At 42.0% G+C, this 24,625-nt stretch overlaps 1 protein-coding gene across 1 annotated transcript in view; it reads right to left on the bottom strand.

Annotated features, from left to right (window-relative positions):
- The window catches only part of SLC5A1 (solute carrier family 5 member 1), a 56,955-nt gene that overhangs the window by 28,039 nt on the left and 4,291 nt on the right, over positions 1–24,625 (bottom strand). Inside the window, exons 2-5 of the mRNA XM_039861834.1 lie at positions 24,079–24,150; positions 4,471–4,575; positions 3,809–3,868; positions 2,538–2,642 (exon numbers count right to left, since the gene is read on the bottom strand). Of these exons, the coding sequence (XP_039717768.1) occupies positions 2,538–2,642; positions 3,809–3,868; positions 4,471–4,575; positions 24,079–24,150 (342 nt within the window). The remainder of the gene's footprint in view (positions 1–2,537; positions 2,643–3,808; positions 3,869–4,470; positions 4,576–24,078; positions 24,151–24,625) is intronic.

The following is a 24,625-nucleotide window of genomic DNA, read 5'->3' as shown; positions in this document are numbered from 1 at the left end:
CAATCCAATTTTTTTAAAAAGTACTTTGAGTGACACACAATAGAATATACAGATGTCAAATGATAATGTACACCTGAAAATTATATAATTGTATTAACCAATGTAACCAATAAACTTAATTAAAAATTTTTTAAAAATAAAATAAAACATTTAAAAAAACATATTTTGTGTATGTAGGCCAGGAATGGAAGGCAATAATATAAAAGGGAAAATAATTGTGGCAGGCTAAAGACATATATATATAATTTCCTTTAAAGAAAATACAATCAAATGCAATGTATAGACATCATTTGGATCAACTGTAAGAAGACATTTTTGATATAATCAGGAAAATCTGGACATAGACCAGATATTAAACTACCTAAATTAAGAAATTGTAAAATTTTGTTGTGTAGGTAATAGCATAATAGTTGAGGTTTTTAAAAGTCAAAGTGCTTCTGAAGAATTTGCAGTGAAATGACATGATGTCTAGGACTTGATTTAAAATATTGATTAAAAAAATAGAAAAGGATAGATGTACCAAGAATGGCAAAATGTTGATCATTATTAAAGCAGAGTGATGAGTATTAGGTCCATGAGTGCTCATTATACAATTCTATTTCTGCTTGTGTATGTCTGAAATTTTCCAAAACTAAAAAAAAAAAAAAAATGCAAATGTTATTTTATATTGCTTTCTCTGCTTTAAGTAAGCAGGAAAATGAAAACACAAGCAGCTGTTTTTCATAACCCTACCTAACAAGAGCAGAAAGTTCAATTCAGATCCAACCGGACTCAGATTTCAGCCAGAGAAGATCTTTTGCAAGGTAATGAGATTGGTCTAATCTCAGCTTTGCTGCTGGATAGAGAAAGACAAGAAAAAGGAAGAAAACTGACCATAGCCAAAGAAATAACCCCTCTGATAGAGCAGTGAGCACTTTGAAGCTGCTGGCTAAGGGAGAAAGCTGGAGCCATTCTCTTGTGATCACAGAAAATGCCACTTCTCTCCCTGTCCTTGGATTTGGCAGTGGGTTCTAAGAAATAATACCAAAAGCATGAGCAACAAAAGAAGAAAAAGATAAATTGAACTTCAAGATTTAAAACTTTTGTGCATCAAAGGACACTACTAAGAAAGTGAAAAGACAACTGACAGAATGAGAGAACATATTTGCAAATCATCTATCTGACAAAGATCTAGTATCCAAAATATACAGCCTTCTCTCTAGCTAGGTTAGGATGCTAAAGCAACCCAGGGAGCTTCTCACAGAGACTGTAAAGGGTTCTCATGTTCATTATCTTATCTTACATCTCAATGACACTTTGTATTTTCAAATAAATCCATTTGATCCTCACTACCAGACAATGAGGTAGGCAAGGTAGCAATTGTCATCCCCATCTTACCCATGAAGAAGCTAAGCTCCGGAGAGGTAAAGCAATACACCATTTGCCCCAGGTCACCGGCTGGTGAGCAGGGAGCAGACCTGGAGCCCAGGCTCCTCCTCCACAACCCTATACTTCCTCCAATTACTTGTCTACATAGTTTTCTTACCAAGGTCCTGATTTCTTTCTCTTATACCCTATCATTCATATTGTCCTTCTTTCTCTTTTTTTCACCTCACCTTGAGAATTAAAATATATATATACCAGGCAAAACCTATAAGGAAAGTTTTTTCTTCCCGCCATCTTTTGGGCTGTGAGGGAAATATCTCAGAACTTCAGTGGTCTCCTGGCTCTTCTGTTTTGTTTTACTATCAAAAGCAGTTGACTTGCACACTTTTAAGGAAGGAAAAGTGAATTGAAGAAAGAATATAAGACTCACTCCAGTGGGTCAGCCCAGAGCTCTGTACAGCTCTCAATGGCCAACCAATCCCTGAGATATCTCAGCCCTACAAATTGGAGCCTGCAACTTCAGGTTGACAGGGAGACAGGCTAAATGGTAAGGAGAGCAGCCCCAGAACCTGGGTTCAAAGAGAGTAGAAATCCCCCAGAGGGTTAGCAACTGAAGGCCCAGGGAGCTGATTCCAAGTGAATACAAGAAGTCTTGTGCAGTAAAAAGGACAGCAAGCTGGAGTCAGAGTTCTGGGTTCTATTCTTGATTCAAGATCCTGAGCAAGTACTTCCCATGCCCAAGGTTTTTGTTTCCCTGTCCATAAAAGAAGAGGGAGAATCTCTGACGTACCCTCAAGAGTTGTCACTGACTGCTCATGTTTAAGAGCATCAGAAATGTCACCTGGAAGCAGATCCTGACCCTGACAGGGCACAAAGGCCCACAGCAACCTCTACATTTGGGGCCAGGCTTCAGACATCCCTAACTTCCTTATAATCTTCTATTCAGCTTTCACTGAACCTTCCTGAATCTGTTTATGTTTTCAACCTTGTCCACAGTGGAGGCTAAGGAATCTCACATATTGGCTCCTTGATGCATGAAATAGGACTTTACCCTAAGGAGTAAGAAGGCTTAAGGAATCGAGTTAATGGAAACATATAGTGCTGTCCCTTGCTGGATCAGCACATGCTAAGGAGAAAGAGCTGGCAAGTTCTGAGACAGCCAGTGGACTCACCGAGATCTTGGTGAAAATGTAGAGCAACAGGGACAGAAGAGAGAGGTAGACCTGGATCCGCTGGCCTCCAAATCGCTTCCTCAGGTACTCTGGCATTGTCACCACCTGCGTAGGATATAAGGGAGGTCACCACCAACCAGAGTGACCAGAAGGCCCAGAGCAAGCAGAGCAGTGGCATCCACAGTGGTGTCAGAGGTGTGATCAAGGCTTAACCCTTGTTGGTCAGAGAAGTCTGCAGTGGCCAGATGGCTGTCCTCCAGCCATTTGCTCATCTCAATTCCACATGCCTTACCCTGCAGAGGTAGCTGCATATTACCCCAGGATTTGGAAGGCACCCAATAAACATTTTTTTTAATGAACACATGACTACACATAACCAAGAAGGCAAATCTTTTTCCTGGAGGAGGAGTGGATAAATAGATATATGTTCCCATACAAAGCACCTACTATGAACAAGACATCATAACAATGGTAGCATCTTTTCAGTGTGCCAAACAAGGTGGCCAAGCTGGGGATGTGTTTCACCCTGCTCTGCACACAGGTCTTGCCAAGGATTGTGGCTGTAGGCCTGCTTGACTGTTCTGCTAGTTCCTTTCTGCAAATTCCAACCACACTCTTGTCTTGTTCCTTCAACTTTGAGCCTGCTGTCTCCTGGGATCAGGCATGTGTCACAAACAGCCTCCAGAAGGTGCAAAGTCTGTCTTGTGTTTCTTCCATACTGCTTTCGATAGAGTTACACATAGTAGGTACTCTTATATTTCACTGAGGAGATGACATTAAAGCTATCTTTGGTAAAATGTCAGAGAGCTTTTGAAGAAAGATAAAGCATCCAGTTGATAGTTGAGTACCAGCTGCATTCTCAGCAAACAAGAGCTGCTGATATAGGTGAACGAAGGGGAAATATGGTTCTTTTTCTCATGCTGCTTCCCTCCCAGAGACAGAGGCATACAGTTATATATCATGAGCAAATGTATGGCAGTGCCTTATAAATATACACCCGGAGTGAGGGGCAAGATGCTTCAAATGCCTCTGAATGAAATGAGATTGCTTAGGAAAGCTTCCTAGAGAGATGAGTAAGTCATGACTGAGTGGATCTGTTTAATGCCCCTAAGAGCAGTCAAGAACTTTATAACCTGGGAAAGAAAGCCAAGGAACAGGTTTTCTCTGCCATTTATCCCATAAAGTCTCCTCTGCCTTCCAGGAGGACCAAGCTCATGTAGATACAATATTTGTCTGTATCTTGGAAATAGAATAACAGAAAAGATACTTACCCCAGCCTTAATGTAAATGGGGACAAACAGCCAGCCAAGCACAATCACAAAAATCAGGGCCTGAAATTGAAAAAGAGGTGGAGTCAAACCAGGAGGAACCTTATCCCAACCTGCTGCCTGGAGGGCCCTTAGCTGCTGCAGAACAATCACCCAGCATTTTCTCTTTGGGCACTGATGTCCCTAGCTGGACATCAGAGACTGGAGGGGCCTTTGCTGCCTAACTGGCCCATGGGAATGGCATCCAGGCAACCGTGGAGGGGACCACAGGCAGCTGCCCACCAACACCACAGCTCCTTTTGCCTCGTCTCTGGTTTACAAGGATTAAAATACCATTTGGAGACCTTTTTAAAAATGATAATAATAATGGAAACCTGGTGGTAAGCATTTCTAAACCTCCAATATGGCCAAAAAGGTACAGGAGGGTTTGGCTTTTTAAGAGAAGAAAGAAACACTGTTGCTGCCGTGTCAATGATTTTTTCATGCTACTCTACTTGAAGGGGAGAAGGACCTTGGGGCTTCTGAAACTGTGCCCCTCCTTCGTCTGCATCCTGGGTGGCCCTGAGAGGTTCCCTAACACTCTGAGTATCTTTGAGCATAGATTGGACTGGCTACTGCTAAAGTTCCTTCAAGCTCGAGGACACACTGTCTTGAGTGCTACTCACATTCCATTCAAAGCCCCCAGTGGCGATGCCATCAGCTGCTCCAGTCCCCGCCAGCCCCACAAAGTGTCCGCTTCCAATGTTACTGGCAAAGAGAGAAGCTCCAATCTGGAAACACAAAGACAGAGTATGGTGAGGACTCTGTGCTCCACCAGGACACTTAAGGGTGGGCCAAGGAGAGGAAAGACATGTCAATCAAGAGAAGGACAAGAAAGAGTAGAGGCAGGTCAGGAACTTGACTGTGCTGGCACCACTGGTCAGAAGGTGGATGTGGCTCCTTGGGTAATAATCGTGAAGATGAAAAGAAAAACATGGGGAAGGGACAGGGGGATGTATCCTCAAAGCAGATCGTCTGTGAGTCCTTTGTAAGCCCAACACTCAATAGCAAAGAAGACCTGGGAAGGCTCACGGCCCACCCACTCCTCTAGAAGTCTCTCAAGAGGCTGTGGTTTCAGGATCAGGGCCTGTATCATTCGACTCTGTGTCCTCCAGCACTTCTGGCTTGAGACCTTGACCAATACAGACTCTCAGTAAAAGGCAACAGTTTGATGAAGGAATCATTTAAAAGGAAGCCTCTGGGCCTTAGTTCTCAGAAAAGGCAGGCAGCAGAGCCGGTGATTTCCAAGTGACTCCTAGTTGTTAAATTCTGTAATTCCACATACCCCCAAGTAAGAAGAGATGAGATTAATAATAAAAATAATTCTCTAAATTGATACAGTGTTTTTATTTTTTACAAAGGTCCCAGAGACTCCATAGACACATGTACAAAACACTGCATTTTTCGAGGCTATACATATGCATCAATACATAGCTAGAATACAGATTGGAAGGACATGTATTAAATACCCAAGAGTAGGAGCCTAGAAAGGGGAAGGGGAATGGGATTGTGAATGAAAGATCACGGGGAAAATATCGGGTGAAACAAGAGAGGGCTCTTGCACTGACTAGTCATGATAATGTGCCATCAACTCTATTACATCTGAGGTCCAAGAGAACTCCAGAAAGTTCTAGAGTCCTTTTATACCCAGGAGGACATGGCATAGCAGTATTTGATAAATATCAAACTAGTGTAATTATCCTCATTCTTGCTGAGCTGATGTGGAGAAGCTTGTACTTCTCTATCTAATGTTCCTAAAATGGTCCAAATCTGGAACAAAATGCTTATTTCCCAAAAGACAGATGACTTCAAGAAACTGTCCTAACTGTACCTTACACCCAAAATAAGGCAGTGCATGCTTAGTGCCATGTCAGAGAAGAGGGAGATCCCTGAAGGCCAGGCCAAAAGGAGGTCTCCAGAATGATGAGGAGATAGTGTAAGTGCCTTCGTCATTCATTCAACAAATATTAACCTTAGCATCTACTCAATCTGTCAAACACTATTCTAGACACTGGGGATTCTGCTGAGCAAAATCCCTACTCTCCAGAAGCTTATATTCTAACAGAGGAGACATAAATAAATAAACGAAAGGAAGGAAGGAAGGAAGGAAGGAAGGAAGGAAGGAAGGAAAGAAAGAAAAGATCCAAGAGGGGTAAGTACTTGTGAAGAGAATAGAGAAGGTATGATAGAACGACTGCTTTAGATTGGAGAGTCAGGGAAATTTCCCTCTGCGAGAGTGACCTCAAACCTGAGATCAGGATGATAAAAGAAGTCAACCATTCTAAAATTAAAGGAAAAGCATCCTAGCAAAGCAAAGACCCTCTAGTGGGAAGGTTATCATGGTTGAGAAGCAGAAAGAAGGCCAGAGTGACTGGAGTGTGGTGAGCATGGAGGGTAGTATGAGATGAGGTTGGAAGGCGGGGTGAGGATACATCACATAGGTCCTAGCAAGCCAGTTTAGAAGGTATGGATCTTACTCCAAGTGTAATGGGAAGCCACTGGAGGGTTTCAAGTAAGGAAGAGACAGAATCTAATTTGCTTTTAAAGATTGCTGTCAAGTATATGGAGAGTGTAGTGTTGGGGAGAAGGAAGAAAACAGAGATATCATGTAGGAGGCCATTGTTGCATCTGGGTGAGAGAGGACAGCAGCTTGGTCTCGGGTGGTAGCAGTTGAGACAAAGACTATCGTACAGATTGGGATCTGTTTCAAAAACAAAGCTGTTGAGCCTCTTGGTGGGTCAGATGCGGGAAATGAGGGAAAGCATAATCAAGTGTAACTCCTAAATTGGGGCTTGAGCAACTGGGTGGATGCCATTCATGAAGAAAGGGGAATTGTGCTTTAAATATTGCCACTTAAGAGTTTTAATCTTTTGTTATCTGTACTTTAAAATGGTTATACAACATAGGCATGCTTGCCTTTGTTAAAAGAATAGGACCTCGTAAATTTTGCATAAAGAAGTAAATTGCTATTGCCTCTGCCTACAAGTGGAATTCTCGTGGTATCAAAAGTTCTATTGCCCCAGACTGCACTTTGTCCCCCTTATAGCATAAACATTAAAATACTTTGTGAGTTAAAAGAAGGAGAGGAGGAGGGGGAGTAGAAGGGAAAACTGGGAGGAAAGCAGACTGCTTAGAAACATCCACCTTTTTCACCTCAAAGCTTAATGGAAATAACAGTTCACTTTTAATCAAAATTCCCTTCTGCACACAGCCTGCCTGTCCTAACCCATTATCTTTTCATTTATCATCTCTCACTCAATAAATTATTAAGCCTAATGTTGTACTATTAAGAACATAATTATCAGTAATGATTAACTGCATTAACCTTAAGTTCAAGAAGTCCTCTCCAACATCTCCCCAAAGGGGGACATTGGACTTTAAGCAGTTGCAAGCTTTCCTGGGGTACCTCTTCACAATCTGGTAGAATGGGGGCCAGGAGAGCTTTGGGGGTACCAGCATGTCCAGGGCACAGGTTAAGTTCATTTTCGCCGAGGGCAGTGCTATCCTTGGCCTCATCCTGGGCTCCCTCCCTCTGCCCCATGACCTGAACTCAATCATTTACCAAAGCCTGACTCTGCCCTTACAATGCCATGGGAATATAGCACTTTTTCAATTGCCCTGTGCTGGCTGTCATTATCTCTCAACAGGACCATAGCAACAGGCTTCTAGATGACCTTCAGTCACCCACCTACCCACCCACATGGCCAGTTACCTCCTCAAAACAAAACTCTGATCATATCGATTCCCTATTTAGAGACCCTCTCGGACTCCCAAATGAACCTGCCAAGCAGACTTCTTGGAAACTCTAAGTTTAAAGACATAGTCCTAGGAATTTAGCAAGATTTCAAGTTAAAGTCCCATTTAGTGATATGAAAGCATGAACTTATAAATTAAAGTTTGAATGCTTTGTTGACCTCTTACTACCCAGGTGATTATAACATCTGTGAGCTTCAATCTTCTCTCATGACAGGGTTGTGCAGGAGTCAAAGGAGATCATGAATTAGTAATGACTGACACTCAGTTGACCCTCAATCAGTGTCCTTTCTCTTCTCCAAGAGGACAATCACTTCACCCTCAAAGACAATTTACAAAATCTACAATGAACACTATTTTGGTCTGAATTATGTTTCCCCAAAATTTATATATTGAAGCCCTAACCCCTATTGTGACTGCATTTGAAGATAGGGTTTTTAAGGAGGCAATTAAGGTTAAATTAGGTCATAACATGATAGGACTGGTCCTTACAAGAAGATGACACCAGAAATCTCTTTCTATCTCTCTTCACACGAGTACAGAGAAGAGGCTATGTAAGTGCAGAGAGACATCTACAAGCCAGAAAGTGAGGTCTCACCAGAAACCAACACTAACAACACCTTGACTGGATTTATAGCCTCCAGAATTGAAAAAAAAATTATATTTCTGTTGTGTAAGTCACCCAGTCTGTGATATTTTGTTATAGCAACCCATGTAAGTAAATATAGACACTCTTTCTTTATCACCTACAGTCCCATGACAAATTTTCACACTGCCCTTCCTCTTACTGGAGCTCATGAACTACTTTTTCCCCATGCCAGATCTACTAACTCAGAGTCATCAGCTCTCCAAATGATTCTTATGCACAATAAAGTTTGAGAAGCCTGCCTGGACTGTGTCGAAAGTCATTGTTCCCTTCTTAAACTTGTTTTGATCTCTCTTCTGGATCAGGAACACAGTGCTTACAACAAAATTGAGAGGCTAAGAAATGAGAGACAAAAAGTTTGGGATGAGATCCAGTCAAGATGGTGAAGAAGGTAGACTCTGTACTCCCCTCCTCTCAATACCACATCAAAATTACAACAAAACTACAGAACAATCATCATTGGGAGTTGCCTGAGGCCTGGCTGAATAGAAGTCCTATAATGGGGCACATACATAGGAGGCCACCTCAAGACTGGTAGGATGGGTGGAGATGCAAAATGGGCCAGTCCCACAACTGTGTATGGCAGTTGAGAATCGGGATGGATATCTCAGCTGCAGAGGTATCCTGGAGGAGCAAGGGGTCCTGAACCCACACCAGGCTCCCCAGCCCAAGGCTCCAGTGCCAGAAAGATGAGTCCCCACAGCCTCTGGCTGTGAAAAACAGCACAGATTGTGGCCGAGTGATGCATAGGGATGCAGAAGTCACAGACATTCCTCTTAAAGGGCCTACATACAAACTTACTCAGTAATGGACACTTACTCCAAGCTCCAGCACTGGGTCAGCTGCTTGAGGAGTGCCAGGAACATACAGGGAGGAAGTGAGTGTCTGGCTTCAGGTCAAGGGCTTGAGGGGCAGTTTTCTCCCAGACAAAAGTTCTGGCAGAAGACATTGTTCCTTTGTTGAGCCCTGCCCATGCCCAGCATGAGGATGCAGGCAGCTGCCATATTTGAGTCTCTATCAACCTGGCTAACACAGGTCACCCTGCCCAGGTGATTCTCTGAGACCCCATCCAACTTAGGGGCCCACCCAATCTGCCTCCAGTGATTTTTTTCCATACAAATGGCCTGTCTTGGCTCATGCTGTGGCTTTTCCTAAAAATCTCTCAAAGGTTCACAAAACCCAAAGAAGCAGCATCTGGCCTTCGTGTGTCCTGTACCTCTTGCTGAGCAGCCCCAAGCCCAATACTAGTGGAAGCCAGCGTCCATTCCTGGCTTGGCCTCTCAAGGCACCGCTAAGCCCAGTATAGGTGACGGCCTTCTGTGGATTTCTTCATGGCTCATGCCAAGTGGCCCCGGAGAGTGCACAGGCTGCAGCGAACTTGGCCTGCAGCTGGGCTTCTCCCAGGAGGCCCTTGAGCTGACACACCCAGTAGCCAGCTTCAACCAGAGCCAGATCATCACTCAGGGCTACATCTGAGGAGGACACACCCATAAAGTAGACTGGGTAGATACCAGAGTCCTGTTAAAGTGAATCCTGCTTCATAGGGTCAGCCCCTCACCAGCCAATCCTCACAACCAATCAGCCTGCAGGTCAATCTCACCTATCGATGTGCAAACAGCAACCAAGGCTCAGTTATAACAGGAGGGTAGACACAATCCATTTAAGAGACACACCTCGGACATCCAGCTCAAGTAACCAAGGAAGATTGCATCACTGGGCACCATAGGACACCTTCTACATAAAGCCGCCCTACTAAGACTGGGAGACTTAGGAGCCCTACCTAATCCATAGAAACAAACACAGGGAGGCAGCCAAAATGGGGAGACAAAGAAACATGTTCCCAATGAAAGAACAGAACAAAGCTCCATAAAAAGAACTAAACAAAATAGAGACGAGCAATCTACCAGATGCAGAGTTTAAAACACTGGTGATAAAAATGCTCAATGAACTTAGGGGAAGAGTAGAGGAACTCAATGAGAACTTTAACAAAGAGATAGAAAGCATTAAAATGGAGATAGAAAACATAAAAAAGAACCAGTCATAAATGAAGAATATAATAACGAAAATGAAGAATACATTAGAGGGAATCAACAGATTAGAAGAAGCAGAGGATCAAATCAGCAATTTAGAAAATAAGGTAGCAGAAAACATCCAATTGGAACAACAACAAAAAAAGAATCCAAAAAAATGAGGATAGTTCAAGGAGCCTCTGGGACAACATCAAGCATAACAACATTCTCATAGGCATACCAGGAGGAGAAGAGAAAGAGCAAAAAGTAGAAAACCTAGTTGTATAAATAATGACAGAAAACTTCCCTAACTTGGTGAAGGAAATAGATGTAGAAGCCTAGAAAGCGCAGAGTCCCAAACAAGATGAACCCAAAGAGGCCCACGCCAAGACACATCATAATTAAAATCCCAAATGTTAAAAACAAAGACAGAATCTTAAAAGTAGCAAGAGAAAAGCAGTTAGGTATCTAAAAGAGAGCTCTCATAAGATTTCAGCTGATTTCTCAACAGAAACTTTGAAGGCCAGAAAGGATGGGCAGGAAATAGTCAAAGTGATGAAAAGCAAGGACCTACAACCAAGATTACTCTACCCAGCAAAGCTATCATTTAGAGATGGAGGACAGAGAAAGAGTTTCCCAGACAAGGAAAAGCTAAAGTGAGTTCATCACCACCAAGCCAGTATTACAAGAAATGCTGAAGGGACTCCTTTAAGAAGAAGAAAGAAAAAAAAAGATTGAAAATATGAATAATAAAATGTCAATTACTTTGAATGTAAACAGATTAGGTGTTCCAATCAAAAGACATAGTGTGGCTGAATAGATAAGAAAACAAGATCCTTACATATGGTTCCTACAAGAGACTCACTTCAGATCAAAAGACACACAGAGACTGAAAGTAAAGAGATGGAAAAAAATGCTTCATGAAAATGGAAACAAACGAACAAAAAAGCTAGGAAGCAATACTTATGCCAGACAAAACAGACTTTAAAACAAAGACTATAACAATAGACAAAGAAGACCCAGTAATCCCACTTCTGAGTATTTATCTGAAGAAACCCAAAACACTACTTTGAAGGGACATGTGAATCCATATGTTCATAGCAGCATTGTTTACAACAGTCAAGAAATGGAGGCAACCTGCGTGTCCATCAATGGATAAATGGATAAAAAAGAGGAGGTACATATATGCAATGGAATATTACTCAGCCATAAAAAAAAAAGAATGGAATCTTGCTATCTGCAATGACACGGATAGACCTAGAAGGTATTGTGCTGAGTGGAGTAAGTCAGACAGAGAAAGACAAATGCCATATGATCTCACTGAGATGTGATATCTAAAGAACAAAATAAATGAACAAACAAAACAGAAACAAACTCATAGATACAGAGAACATTTTGATGGTTACAAGATGGGAGGGGGTTGGGGAAGTGGGTGAAAAAGGGGAAAAAATTAAGAAGTACAAATTGGTAGTTACAAAATAGGGGGAGTATAGTAAAGTATAACATAAGGAACATAGTCAATAATATTGTAATAACTTTGTATGATGTCAGATGGGTACTAGATTTATTGGTGTGATCACTTTATAAGTTATATAAATGTCTAATCACTATTTTGTATACCTGAAACTAATATAATATCATATGCCAACTTTAATCAAAAAATAAAAATATATATGTATTTAAAAAAGAAGTAAAAAAAAAAAAGTTTGAGATGAAAGAGTCTCTGTCTCCAAAATTCCCTACTTAACCTCCAAAGTTTTAAGGATCTGTAACCAGAGCACTCATGCTACCTATTTTTCTACAATGAGTTTGTATAATTATATAATCAGAACACAATTTTTTAAAAACTTTAACAATAAAGGGCAGCAATTCCAGAGCTGTTTCAGATTCGCTTACTCAGCCTGAGGCCTGAGAACAAAGCATGCAGGGAAGTTGTCTGTTTGGCTAGGGGGATGGGGTGTGTAAAAAAAGACATAAAAATGTCGTTGAATGCTAACCAAAATTATGTCTTGTATGATAAGAAATAGAAAATAAATATCTTAGTCCAGGTATCTGATATTAGAGCTGGAATTACCTTGGAAATAATTCAGGTCAACCTTTCATTTGCAAATAAAAGCAAAACTATACCACAGAGGAAGTCATTCAAGTTTACACATTAATTTTATCTTTACTTCCACACTCTTAGGAAAGTAAGACAGCACATGTACACTTAGGACCACTAACCCAGGAGTCAAAAATTACCAAAGACAACAAACAATGGCTAGTGTGCCTTCTGAGCTTCACAATCAGAAACAGCCAATGGATTTGGGAAAAGTACCCTGTATCAATCATTGCACTTGAAAGCATAATTAATCTACGTGGACCTATTTTCATCTCCTTCTAAGCACACTGAGAGCCTTCTGGCCTGGTTCTAATCTTAGCTCTGCCAGAGTAAATGATGTGACCATGAGCCAATCACTTTATCGCCCTGAGCCTGTTTTCTCCACTATAAACCCAGGATAAGAATCCTTCTTAGCCTACCTCACAATGGTGTTCCTAGGCTGAAAGGAGGTGACAAGATGAGAAAACTTTAAGAACGTTTCACCAGTATGGAGGTTCCTCAAAAAACTAATAACTGATCTACCATATGATCCAGCAATCTCACTACTGGATATTTACCCCAAAGACTTGAAAACCCATATCCGAAAAGATATTTGCACACCGATGTTCATAGCAGCATTATTCACAGTGGCCAGGACATGGAAGCAACCAAAATGCCCTACGATAGATGATTGGCTAAAGAAGCTGTGGTACATATATACAGTGGAATATTACTCAGCCATAGAAGAGATGAAATACTGCCATTTGCAACAACATGGATGGACCTCAAGATAATCATGCTAAGCAAAATAAGCCAGACAGAAAAAGTTGAAAATCACATGATATCACTTACATGTGGGATATAAACCTAAAAGCAACAAATGAACAGGACAAACAAACAGAGAATCATGGACAGGGACTATACACTAGTGGTTACCAGAGGGTAGGGGTGGGGGAAGTGGGGAGAGATAGACAGGGCAAAGGGGGTCAAATATATGGTAGCTGAAGGAAACTGGACTTTGGGTGGTAAACACACAATAGAATATACAGATGTCAAATTATAATGTACACCTGAAAATTATATAATTGTATTAACCAATATTACCCCAATAAACTTAATTTAAAAAAAAAAGAAAGAATGTTTTGCCCCACAAAGGCATGCTATTCTGAAGAAATGCCAATATTGTTTTTACACAGCCGGTATTTTTATGGAGTGCCCTGACTTTCTCGTAAGAGACAGTGGTCATTTTCTCTTGGGGAGAGCAAACTCTACACTGTTCAAATGGAAAATGCACTCAGCTAATGTCAGGAAACTGCTTTCTTTGGTAATGCGCCATATAATACCCAGAATGTCCATCGCTCTGGAAACGACTTTCTACTCCTAGTTTTTGTCTTCCCTTTTAAGTAATGATACCAGGATATCCCGGGGCCTCCTCTCCATTCCTTCTCTAAGCTGTGCTAGACACTGCCCCTGAGATATCCTCAGACAGTGGTTCTCAAACTTTAGCATGTTTCAGAATCTAGAATCAAAATACAGGATGCCTAGTTAAATCTGAACTTCCGATAAACAAATATGTTCTTAGTACAAATATGTCCCAATATTGCATGAGATATACCTATACTAAAAAAGTATTCACTGTTTATCTGAAATTCAGATTTAACTGACCATCTTGTATTTTTATTTGCTAAATCTGACAACACTAATCAGAATCATCTGGAGGGCTTGTTAAAACAGATGGCTGAGCCCTAGCCCTTCCAGTTTCTGATTCAGTAGGGCTGGGTTAACATTGGAAATTTTGCATCTCTAACAAGAACCCAGGTCTTGCTAATGCTGCTAGTATGGGTACCACACTTTGAGAGTTCCATCCTGGGAGGATAAGAAAGGAAGAGAGAATGGCAAATTTTTACAGAACCTCCTTTAGGCCAGGTATGGGGCCAAGCACTTTATCTTATTTCAATCTCACAGTAGCCAATGAGGTAGATATTATTCTTATCTTAATTTTACAGGTAAGAAAACTAAAGTCTAAAGCAGTGACATATTTGCACAGGGTCTCATAGCCCAGCATGACCAACATCGAAGGGACAAAGTGGAGACCACTGTCCCATGCTGACTTCCTCCTTCTTCAGTCTCTTCTGAACTTCCCTGAAGGGACACGATAGAGTCAGAACCCCCTACCCACCTCGCTGTAAATTCAGGAACAGTATGAAAGTGTCCACCTCAAACTTGTATTTCAGATTCTTCCCTACTCCTCTGGGGAACTGGTCTTTAACCTGAATTAGCATTTTGATTTCCTCCTAAGATATCTTTTTATAGGGGAAGTTTGGAAAGGTTTAATCTTTGACCCTGGCCATCTCTCAGGGACCATGCTTCCTGGATTGGGACAGAGGAGAAGGTGGGGCTTGCAAATTCAGGCTGTTTTATTTCTGGGACTCTGGTAAATATTTAAACACAAGCCTTGCTCCAGAATCCTCATAATCTGTTTACTCTATGTCAGCTCTCATCCCCTCATGGATATGGGTGCCTTTCACTCATTATCTTCAGCAACACTTCTTGCCCCAAGAACGGAAGAGGTAGTAAATCAGGAAACCACTGCCAAAGCTGGCATTTTCCCACAGGCTGTTGGCTCAAAAGGCAGATAAGGTCTTCTGTTGGCATTTATAGGTCATGGAGGCTAGAGATGAGCCCTCTTACCAGTTCAGATGGGCTTATTTTGGGGATCATCATCAACCTGGGGTCCTCAGACAAAGGGCCCAATCAATTCACAGGATCTCCCCCCAACACTGGCTCCCTTTCAGTTCCTCAGATATCCCAAGGTCGTTCCCACCTCAGGGCTTTGACCATCCTGTTCCTTCTGCTTGGGTTTCTCTTTCCCCACACTTCACATGGCTGCCTCCTTCTGGGCCTTCTGTTCTCAATCTAAATGCTCAGTCTCCAGAAAGGCCTTCCCTGACCCTCTTATGTAGGTTAAGAATGACCCCTCTCCTTCCCTGCCACCCTCGACTCAAATTCATCTCCTGTTTAACACTTACTATTATTTGTAATTTTGAATATATTGTGTAAGAATGTACACACACACACACACACACACACACACACACAGACACACACACACACACTCGTGCACACCAGCACCTAACAGAGAGTGTGGCACTTAGTAGGTAATCAATCCATAGATATACAATGAAAGAATAGCAATGCACAAATGGATAAATGATTGAATTCACAGTTTAAGAGAAGGAGGATTTAGAGATGAGATACAATAATAATGAGTACAAAGATAATAAGAATATCCACCTTGGCCAGCTAATACTATATACTGTTCTAAGAGATTTATATGTATCAACTAATTTGATCCTCAAAACAACTTTATGAGGTAAGTGCTATGATCTCTATTTTGCAGTTGAGAAAGCTGAGATGTTATGTAACACCCAAGCTAGAAATGGGTGGAGCTGGGGTTCAAACCAAGGCACCTCCCTCCAGAATAAAACTCTAAATCATCTCCCTGATAGTAAGTTCACCCCAAAAAAACACATATAGCTGCAGCTGACTCAAAATGTGCCATGCCAGTGGTAGACAGGGAGAGCCAAGATGTATTTCTAACATGAATAATCCGAAGAATTCATCTTAACTGATAGTTTCTGAACTCTTCTGACTTCAACCAACGAGAAATATTTATTACACAGTCATGCACCATATAACAATGTTCAGTTAACGGCGGACACATATACATACAGTGGTGGACCCATAACATTATAATGGAAAAATTCCTATCGCCAGTGACGTCATAGCTGTCTTAATGTTGTAGCACATTACTCACATGTTTGTGGTGATCCTGAAGTAAACAAACCTACTGTGCTGCCAGTCATATAAAAGTAAAGAACATACAATTACATACAGTACATAATACTTGGCAATGATAATAAATTACTATATTACTGATTTATGTATTTACTACACTATACTTTTTATTGTCATTTTAGAGTGTACTCTTTCTACTTATTAAAAAAAGTTTGCTATGAAACAGTATGCCGTGTTACATTGGCATCAACCTCATACATCTCGTGTTTACTACGTCTCTTGATTGTATCACTTTCTCTTTTGCTTTGATTTAATCTCATGTTGTCTTATAAATTTAGCATCACCTAAGCATACAGTGTTTATAAAGTCTACAGCAGTGAACAAGAATGTCCCAGGCCTTCATAATCACTCTCCACTCACTCACTGACTCACCCAGAACAACTTCCAGTCCTGCAAGCTCCATTCATGATAAGTGCCCTATGCAGATGTACCATGTCTTATATTTTATATAATATTTTACTATGTTTCTATGTTTAGATATATTCAGATACACAAATACTTAAGATTGTGTTACAATTGCCTACAATATTCGGTACAGAAACATGCCGTACAGGTTTATAGCCTAAGAGCAATAGACTGTACCATACAGCCTGCGTGTGTAGAAGGCTAGATCATCCAGGTTTGTGTAAGTGCATTCTAAGATGTCCGCACATGGACAAAAGCACCTAAAGACACATCTCTCAGAACATATCTGCATTATCAAGTGGTGCATGACTTGATTACAAGCGGTAATTTCCTTTCTCCTTTCTCTGTCTGCGGAAGTGCTCGTGTGTTAGAAGATGGGGGGTGGGGGGGGGCAGCCAGAGGAGAAGGCAGGAGCTTAGGTACTAACCAGACGGCAGGAACTTGGCTGCACACGAGTCAGTTGATGCCTGGGGACACAGAGCCCACGGGGTGGTGAGTGGCTGTGCATTGATCAGAGAAACTCTGAGGAGGAGACTGAGCCATGAAGAATGGGAGGGAAATGGCCCCATAATGGGAGGGAGAGAGAGGGAGTGGGAAAGGAAGAGGGGGAGGGAGACGGGAAAAGAAAAGAGGGGAGGAAGGAGGGGGAAGAAAGGAAAGATGAGGAAGAGGAAGAGGTGTTAGAAGAAGAGGAAAAAGAAGAGATTCGAGGGAACAGGTCATTAGAGGGAACAGGTCGTTCAAGAGCCAGGCGGCAACTGGCATTCCAAGCGAAAACTCTCATCACAAAAGAGATACGTATCTACGGGAACTGCCAGGTTTTGCCAAAGCTTGACTCAAGCTGAAAAAGATAAAATGTTTTAGATAATGAAGAAGCGTGGCCACCCTAGATCGAGGAAACCAAGGTGAGCACTCTGATTTGGGCCAGGCTTGAATTTCTAGTTTTACTACCATAAGCAAAAAAAAAAAAAAAAGATAAGGAAAAATTTTTTCTCTGTACATAGGAACAGAGATGTGGAGCGCTGCTAGAAGCAGGCTTTCACTTGGATCCAGCCCTCTCCTAACCTCCTAAATTCTTACTACTGCCTATGCTGTGTGGCCACTGCACTGGAGAACAGAATGCAGGCTGAGGTTTCAGGTGATGTCAACAAGGGGTCCAGCAAGAGGGTCTGGGGATCTGTCTCTCTCCTTCCTTCCATATCTTTAATTTAGAATACGTTGGTCAAGTGCCTGCTAGATGCAAGGCCTTGGACTAGCTGTTGGAAGAAATTTAAAACAAAAAAGAAGATTAAGAAAAACAGAGGGTTGGCTCTGGGATAAAGAAAAGCACACATAGCTACATGAAAATGGGAAGCAATCGGAGTAGGAAGAGAAGGTCCACCTGGACTTGGCAGTCATTTCCACCCAAGCTCGTGAAAGCCAAGTACTTGTCTGCCTTCCGTCTCACGTCTTCCTGAGCCCTGCTCCTGGTGAGCTCTCAGCTTCTCCTGTGTCTATTTGCCTTACTCCTGCTCTTCCTCTCTCATTCATGAGTTTCCACCTAAGTCTTAGGCCTGCCAGGCTCTTCCAGGACTCCCAGTGACCACTCTCATAGCATCCTAAGTGGCTGAACTTTGGTCTGGTCATTAGGTTTTAGAGACTTAAAGATACGATCAAATACATTTTGCTCAACAGAGTTTAAGAAGTGTGAGAAGCTGTCGCCTTCCCTCAGGAGAAATTTCCATCAGGGTCTCTGGTCAGCCAGAAATGAAAGAATTTCTTGGTTTTCAAATAAACCTTTAGACCATACTTATTGAGCTCACAAATTTCCATCTCAGGGGATGAGAAGGAGGCCTGAATAACCAGAAAAACAGAGCGAGTCCTAGCTCTGTCTTTATCTTGTGTGAACTTAGGCAATCCATGGGGTTAATCATCATTCTTGCTGGGTCACTGAGGACTTGATGAGATAGAGGATGTGACAGTCCTTCAAAAGCTTCCAATTGAAGGAAGAAGAACAAGAGCTAAACTGGAGAGTTTACTGTGTGCCAGGCACTATTCTGAGACTGTATATGCATCCTCACAACAACCTCAAGTTGGTACTATTAAACCTATTATAGAGATAACAAATGTAAGGCACAGAGAAGTTTAGTAGCTGGTAAGGGGCAGAGGCTGGATTTGAACCCAAGCAGCCTAACTGCAGAGACCAGGCCTAAACAAATGAGGGCCTAAAGGCCAAATCTGACCCTCCACTTGTTTTTGTAAATAAAGTTTTACTGGAACATAGCCACACCCATCCATTTACGTGTTATCACGGCTGCTTTCATGTTGTAGCAGCAGAGTTGAGTGGTTGTGATAGAAATCATATGGCCTCCAAAATAACTTACTCTCTGGCCCTTTACAGAGAAAGTTTATCAATCCTTGCTTTAACCCACTTTGATATACTCCTCTCTGATGACCTCTAATAATAAAGGAAGGAAAAACTGTGGCTATTGAGAGACACAGCTGTTTCATTTGCAAGCCCCTCACTGGCAACAAACTGGCTAGCATGCCCACACCCACTTCCCTCATGCTTGTTCCCTCCTCTGTGGTGTGTAATATTAGAATTTTATTCCTGGGAGAGTCTCTGAGTTCTTCAATCTGTCTCCTAGTATAGTGGAGATTCTCTGAGACTCAGAGAGGCTAATAATTTACTGGATGTCACAAAGCTGAGACAATCTGAGTCTTTTGGTTCCCTGTGAAGTCCTCACTCCCTTTGGAGTGCTAACTTCTATGATGAAGGGGGTTTGAGGGGTTGGTTCAATCCCTACCAGGACACTCCTATGGAACTGGCTCTGGTATGTGTGACAAATGTTCCTCCAAAACAAGAATTCTCCAGGCAGCGGTGTACCTGGAACCCCACCTCTCTGAGTAATTTCTGGTACCACTGGCCAGGGCATGGGGAATTTCCCCTTCTAGGCTCACATTCCTGCTTTCACATCTTCCATAACCCTAAATAATCTTTACAGCACACAGGCAGCCTATTCTTAAAGGTGCCACACCACAGTGCCATAGAAAAAGGAAATCCTGGGCTATGAACCAGCCCACAGTTACGAAAGGTATAGATGGCTTCATGGTTTCATGTTACTCAGTTGGCTTGGCTTGCCCCACGTGTGACTCAGGCTTCTGTAGGCATACCTGGCCGGCTTCCTGTGTAAGCTGACTCCTCTTGTAACCCAGCCCTGGAATCCTTGCTCCTCTTCTCCGATTATCCCTCACTTTCATCCCCAGGCCAAGGCACAAACCATTTTTCTCTCTTGGCCTCATTAATGTTTTTAAAACAGGGTCTTTTTCCAGGGCTCCTGGATCTTCACCTGTTATAGGTTGCAACTCCTCCTTTCAAAATTCCCAAAGCCCCCAGTAATGCCCTCGACTGGCCTCTCTTACGTCCAATTGTCTTTCAGATTTTACAAGCTCTGATTTCCTCCCACTTTTTTCAGGTGTGACTACCCAAGTCCTCCAGGCCTGGGATGCGTCAATCCAAGGTCAAAGCCAAGTCCTCCCTTCTTAAAATCCCCTAATACTCTCTTTCTGCAGCTTCTCTGGTTGTTCACTCCTCCTATAACACAAAGTAGGGGTAAAGGCAGGTGAAGGGGGCAAAGGGTCCCATTAGAGCAGCGATTCCCAATCTTTTTGGCACCAGGGACCAATGCTCCTATAAGAATCTAATGCCTGATGATCTGAAGTGGAGCTGAGGTAGTGTTGCTCACACTGAGGAGTAGCTGCAAATACAGATGAAGCTTTGCTCACTGGCCCACCACTCACCTCCTGCTGTGCAGCCCAGTCCCTAACAGGACATGGACCGGTACCAGTCTACGGCCCAGGGGTTGGGGACCCCTGCATTACAAGGTTTCTGCTTCAGCCAAAAAGCTAGGAGAGACGTCAGCTCCAAAAAGCCTGTGGCCTTGTAATGTTCCCCCTAGGCCAGCACATGTGAGAACTGATATTCCGGTTATGAATATCCAGGCCGACAGAGAGGCTTGAACTGACTGTATTTTGATATGAAGGAAAATGTAGTGTTACAAGTTTAATACACTTTCAACTAGCTTTTAGTTTTGGAGAAAAAGTACTTAAATTTGCATTTTCTTGCATGCCATGTTTCCCTTTGACTCCTTCTTTCAAGTGTGCATCACAATAGTGTTTTAAAACCATTTTAAATTTTCATATAGACATCACTATGCTCATTTTTCTATGAAACGCGCTGTTTTTAAACTTTGTAAGTCAGAAGAACCATGTTCTCAAACAAAACCTTAGCAGATTTCCCTTTTAGAAAATAAATAAAAGTCAGATTGCTGAGGAGGATGGGGAAGGCAGTCCCTGAGGCATTTCTGGAGCACTTAAAGGTTGTCGTGGACATATTTTTAAAAGCCACTACTTTAGAATGTAACCTTATCTTACAGAATCTAAAAGACCGACTATTGTAAGACATACCATGTAATACAAAGAAAGGAAAAACACTACCACTAACACTATGGCATGCCACTGATGAATTATGACACATAAGCCAATTTCAAAGATGTTAAAATGTAGTTGTATAGCTGGAATTGATGGTTCACAGTAGTGTAAATAAATATTTATATAAATCAGGTTCATTTATTCATACAGTCAATCAAAATGTTAAATTTAAGTGAAGCAGCAATAATAGCATCACATAAATTCTTGTTTCCGTTTACTGCATAATGCTAAGTGTTGTACACCAGACAAATGCTAACTCAGTGGTTGCCTTGGCACTTCTGGCCTTTCTTCCATATTGTAATGTTCCCATTTACTAAGCACCTGCCAAGCACAGTGCTGAGTATTGTACATGCATTATCTTATTTAATCCTGACAAGAACCCTCCAAAGTGCGTATGATTCTTCTAATTTAAAGAGGTAGAAATTGAGGCTCAGGGAAGTTCAGTGATTTCTTCAAAAAGTCACACAACTAGTAAATGTAGAAGGTCAGATATGTTGACCTCAAGGCCCATGGTCCTTTTACCAAAGAATTTTCTAGAATTAGAGTATTCTAGAAAATTCTAGAGTTAGGAGTGTCTGCGAGGTCACTACTTCCCCATTCAAGAATCTCCTTACCCAGCATCCCTACTAGATGATGATGTTTTCAGTATATCTGACCAAATAGATAACAGTCTACCCAAACCAGTGATTCTCAAATCTGCCTATCATCAAAAGCATCTGGGAATCTTTTTTTCAAATGCAGATTCCTGGGGCCCTCTTCCACAATTTTTTTATTTCGTAGATCTGGGGTGAGGCCCAGGAATCGGTATTTTTAAAAAGCACTCTTAGGTGATTCTGATACATGAGCAGGTTTAGAAACCATTCTGTAATCTTATGAAGCCTTAGATGGAAACTAATGTTGGAGGAAGAAAAATTGAATTTCAGCCTCATCAAGGAAGCAGTGACTTCTGCACAAAAGAATGATGCCATGTTTCTGTTGGTTAGAATAATCCAATCCTGAGACATGAGTAAGAAAAACACCACTCATAGGAAACCTCACATGTACCATTGAACCCTACCTGCCTTGGGTGGGGCTAATTCCTCTCACCAACCAACTTTCAACCCAGACCCACACTTGGGCACCATTAGGAACAGAGACGTCATTGCTGGTAAAGGTGTGAGGTGTTCCCAAGCCTAGCCCAAAATGCACATCTCCTAAGGGTGGTTCTGCCCCATGCCTCCCTGTCTCATTGGCTTCTCCAAGACTCAGAGCTTGGAAGCTAAGCTTTTATCCCCAGTAAATCAGCCATAGAAATTTTACATGAAGAGATACAAGTTTCTTGTCACAGCAGGAATGGGGGGAAGAGAATAGTGGGATGGATGCAAACAGGCTGGATAAGCACTTGGCAGGTTTACTGTAGGGGACACTAAAGTATCAGATAGGGTGGGGACGGACTATTTTCTAAATAACTAAAGTAAACTATAAGGTCCTATTCAGCTATCTGATTCAACATCTCTCAGTTCTGCTAAGATCTCATGCCAGACTTGGCTCTGAAATCTGTAGAGCAGCACTGTCCAATAAAACTTTCTACAATGATGGAAATGTTCCAATATGGCAGCCACCACATGCAGCTACAAAACACTTGAAATATGGCTAATTTGACTGGAGAAAGAGATTTTTAATTTTATGTCATTGTAATTTAAATAGCCAATGTGATTAATGGCCACCATAGTGGACAGCACAGTTCTAGAGGGACCATGCCAGCCTTGGCTTGAACTTTGTGATCAGAGCTGCTTAGTCGACACCAGCTTTTAGGAAATCACTAAAGCCCAAAGCACAAGAAGACAAAAGCCTTGATGAAGAACAGAAAGGAGGCATCAGAATATGTGTGCCTTTACTCAAACACATGGTGTCAAGACAGACCACCAAGAGGGACCCATCACAGAAATCAGCCTCTGCCCAGTATTCTTGGCCACCTTAAGGATAAAGCAAAAATGACTTCAGGGGTGACCCAAGCAATTGCGAAGATGCCAGAGATTAAAATCCATCTCAAAACAACAAATCAAAGGCCAAACACAGTATGTATCATGATTTCCTCATAACTTCTCTCTGTGCTACACATGACAGTGATTTTACTTTCTTGTTTCTCTTCCTCCAATCAATTCATAGCTGTCACTCTCTCCTCATTGTATATATGCTTCACTACCCTCTCTTTCAGCAGCCAGTCTTGCTTGTCTCTTAAGCCCAAGAAATTATGCAATTTGTCCAGTTTGGTCAACCAGCCATTTCTGTGAATACGCTGGACTGAAACGGTCATTGAGCTGAACTAGTAAACCAGCCAGAGCCCCGCGCTGATAAGATGGAAAGGACTTCCCAGTTTCTCTTCCATCCATCCACATATCTTTTGCTTGGGATAGTTCTGCCCCCATACAAGTGTCAGAGAAAGTGCCTCTTACACATACAAAATATAAAACCCACCAAGACAGAAGTAAAACTGTAGTTGGGAACAGCAGGAGGTTCATCCTCCACCCCTTCGACAATATTTATCAAGGGCCTCCTGCATTAGGCTCCCAGGGTAGGACAGATAGTCTCTCCTCTGTGGGACTTGAAACAGCAAAAGGGTAGCAAAAGAGCTACTGTTTATTGAGTTTCACCTCATGAGAGGTGTCCCCTTCTCATAATACTCCTGGAAAGTAAATATTACCATCTTTATTTTATAGATACAGAAGTGGAAGCTCAGATTTGCCCAAGATCTCCTCGGTCTGTGAGCTCTTTTTGCTTCTCTTTCTTGCCCGCCCTGTGCAGTCTCTTCCTCTATTTATCCCTTGAAGGATTCCAAACATCATTTATTTAAAGGCTATTCACAAATGCACAAGAGAAGAGGGTGCTCAGGAGACCTGGTGAGCAGGAGACCCATCATCAGGGAACTAAGGCAGAAGGGGAGAGTCACCACAACCCAACCCAACCCAAGAAGAATACGGCCTCCGACAGCAAATATCATAGTTAACCAAACAATATTTCAGTGGAGACTTACCGGCCACCACACCATACTTCGTCCTGCCAGGAAGAAGCCTCCAACAGTCCCACGATTAGTGGAAAACATCGCCTGAGGAGGAGAGGGTCAAAAGTTTAATAGAAAACCAGAACAGAGTGATCTTGCCAGCCAATAGGACACACTTCCCCATATATTCACATTTTCTTCTGCCCGCTTCACTTTCTGAAACACTTCCACATTCCTTACTCCCCTGGAGCTCTAGTATACTCAGATGAAGGAGGAAGAGACCTACATTTGACAGACATGGAAACTGAGGCTCAGGTTTAAACAGTTTGCCCTAGTGCTAACTAACTCTGCAATGAGCTTACGGTGTGGCTTCGAGCAAGTCATTCCACCTGGATCTCTTTGTTTCTCCGTTAAATAGGAAAAATGGAAATATCTGTGGCTTTTTTACAAGCGTACTCAAGGCGCCTAATAAAATATTCTAGTTTTTAAAAGCACTATTCAGTATGTGAATATCTCAATAGTGCCGTTACAAAGAAAGGAAAGAAGGAAAGAAGGAAGGAAGGAGGGAAGGAAAGAAAGA

The sequence above is a fragment of the Pteropus medius genome, unplaced genomic scaffold, assembly GCF_902729225.1.
Source record: "Pteropus medius unplaced genomic scaffold, Ma_sr-lr_union100, whole genome shotgun sequence".
NCBI classification, from domain to species: Eukaryota; Metazoa; Chordata; class Mammalia; order Chiroptera; family Pteropodidae; genus Pteropus; species Pteropus medius.
The sequence above is the reverse complement of the archived record's forward strand: the minus strand, read 5'-3'. Positions and strand labels throughout refer to the sequence as shown.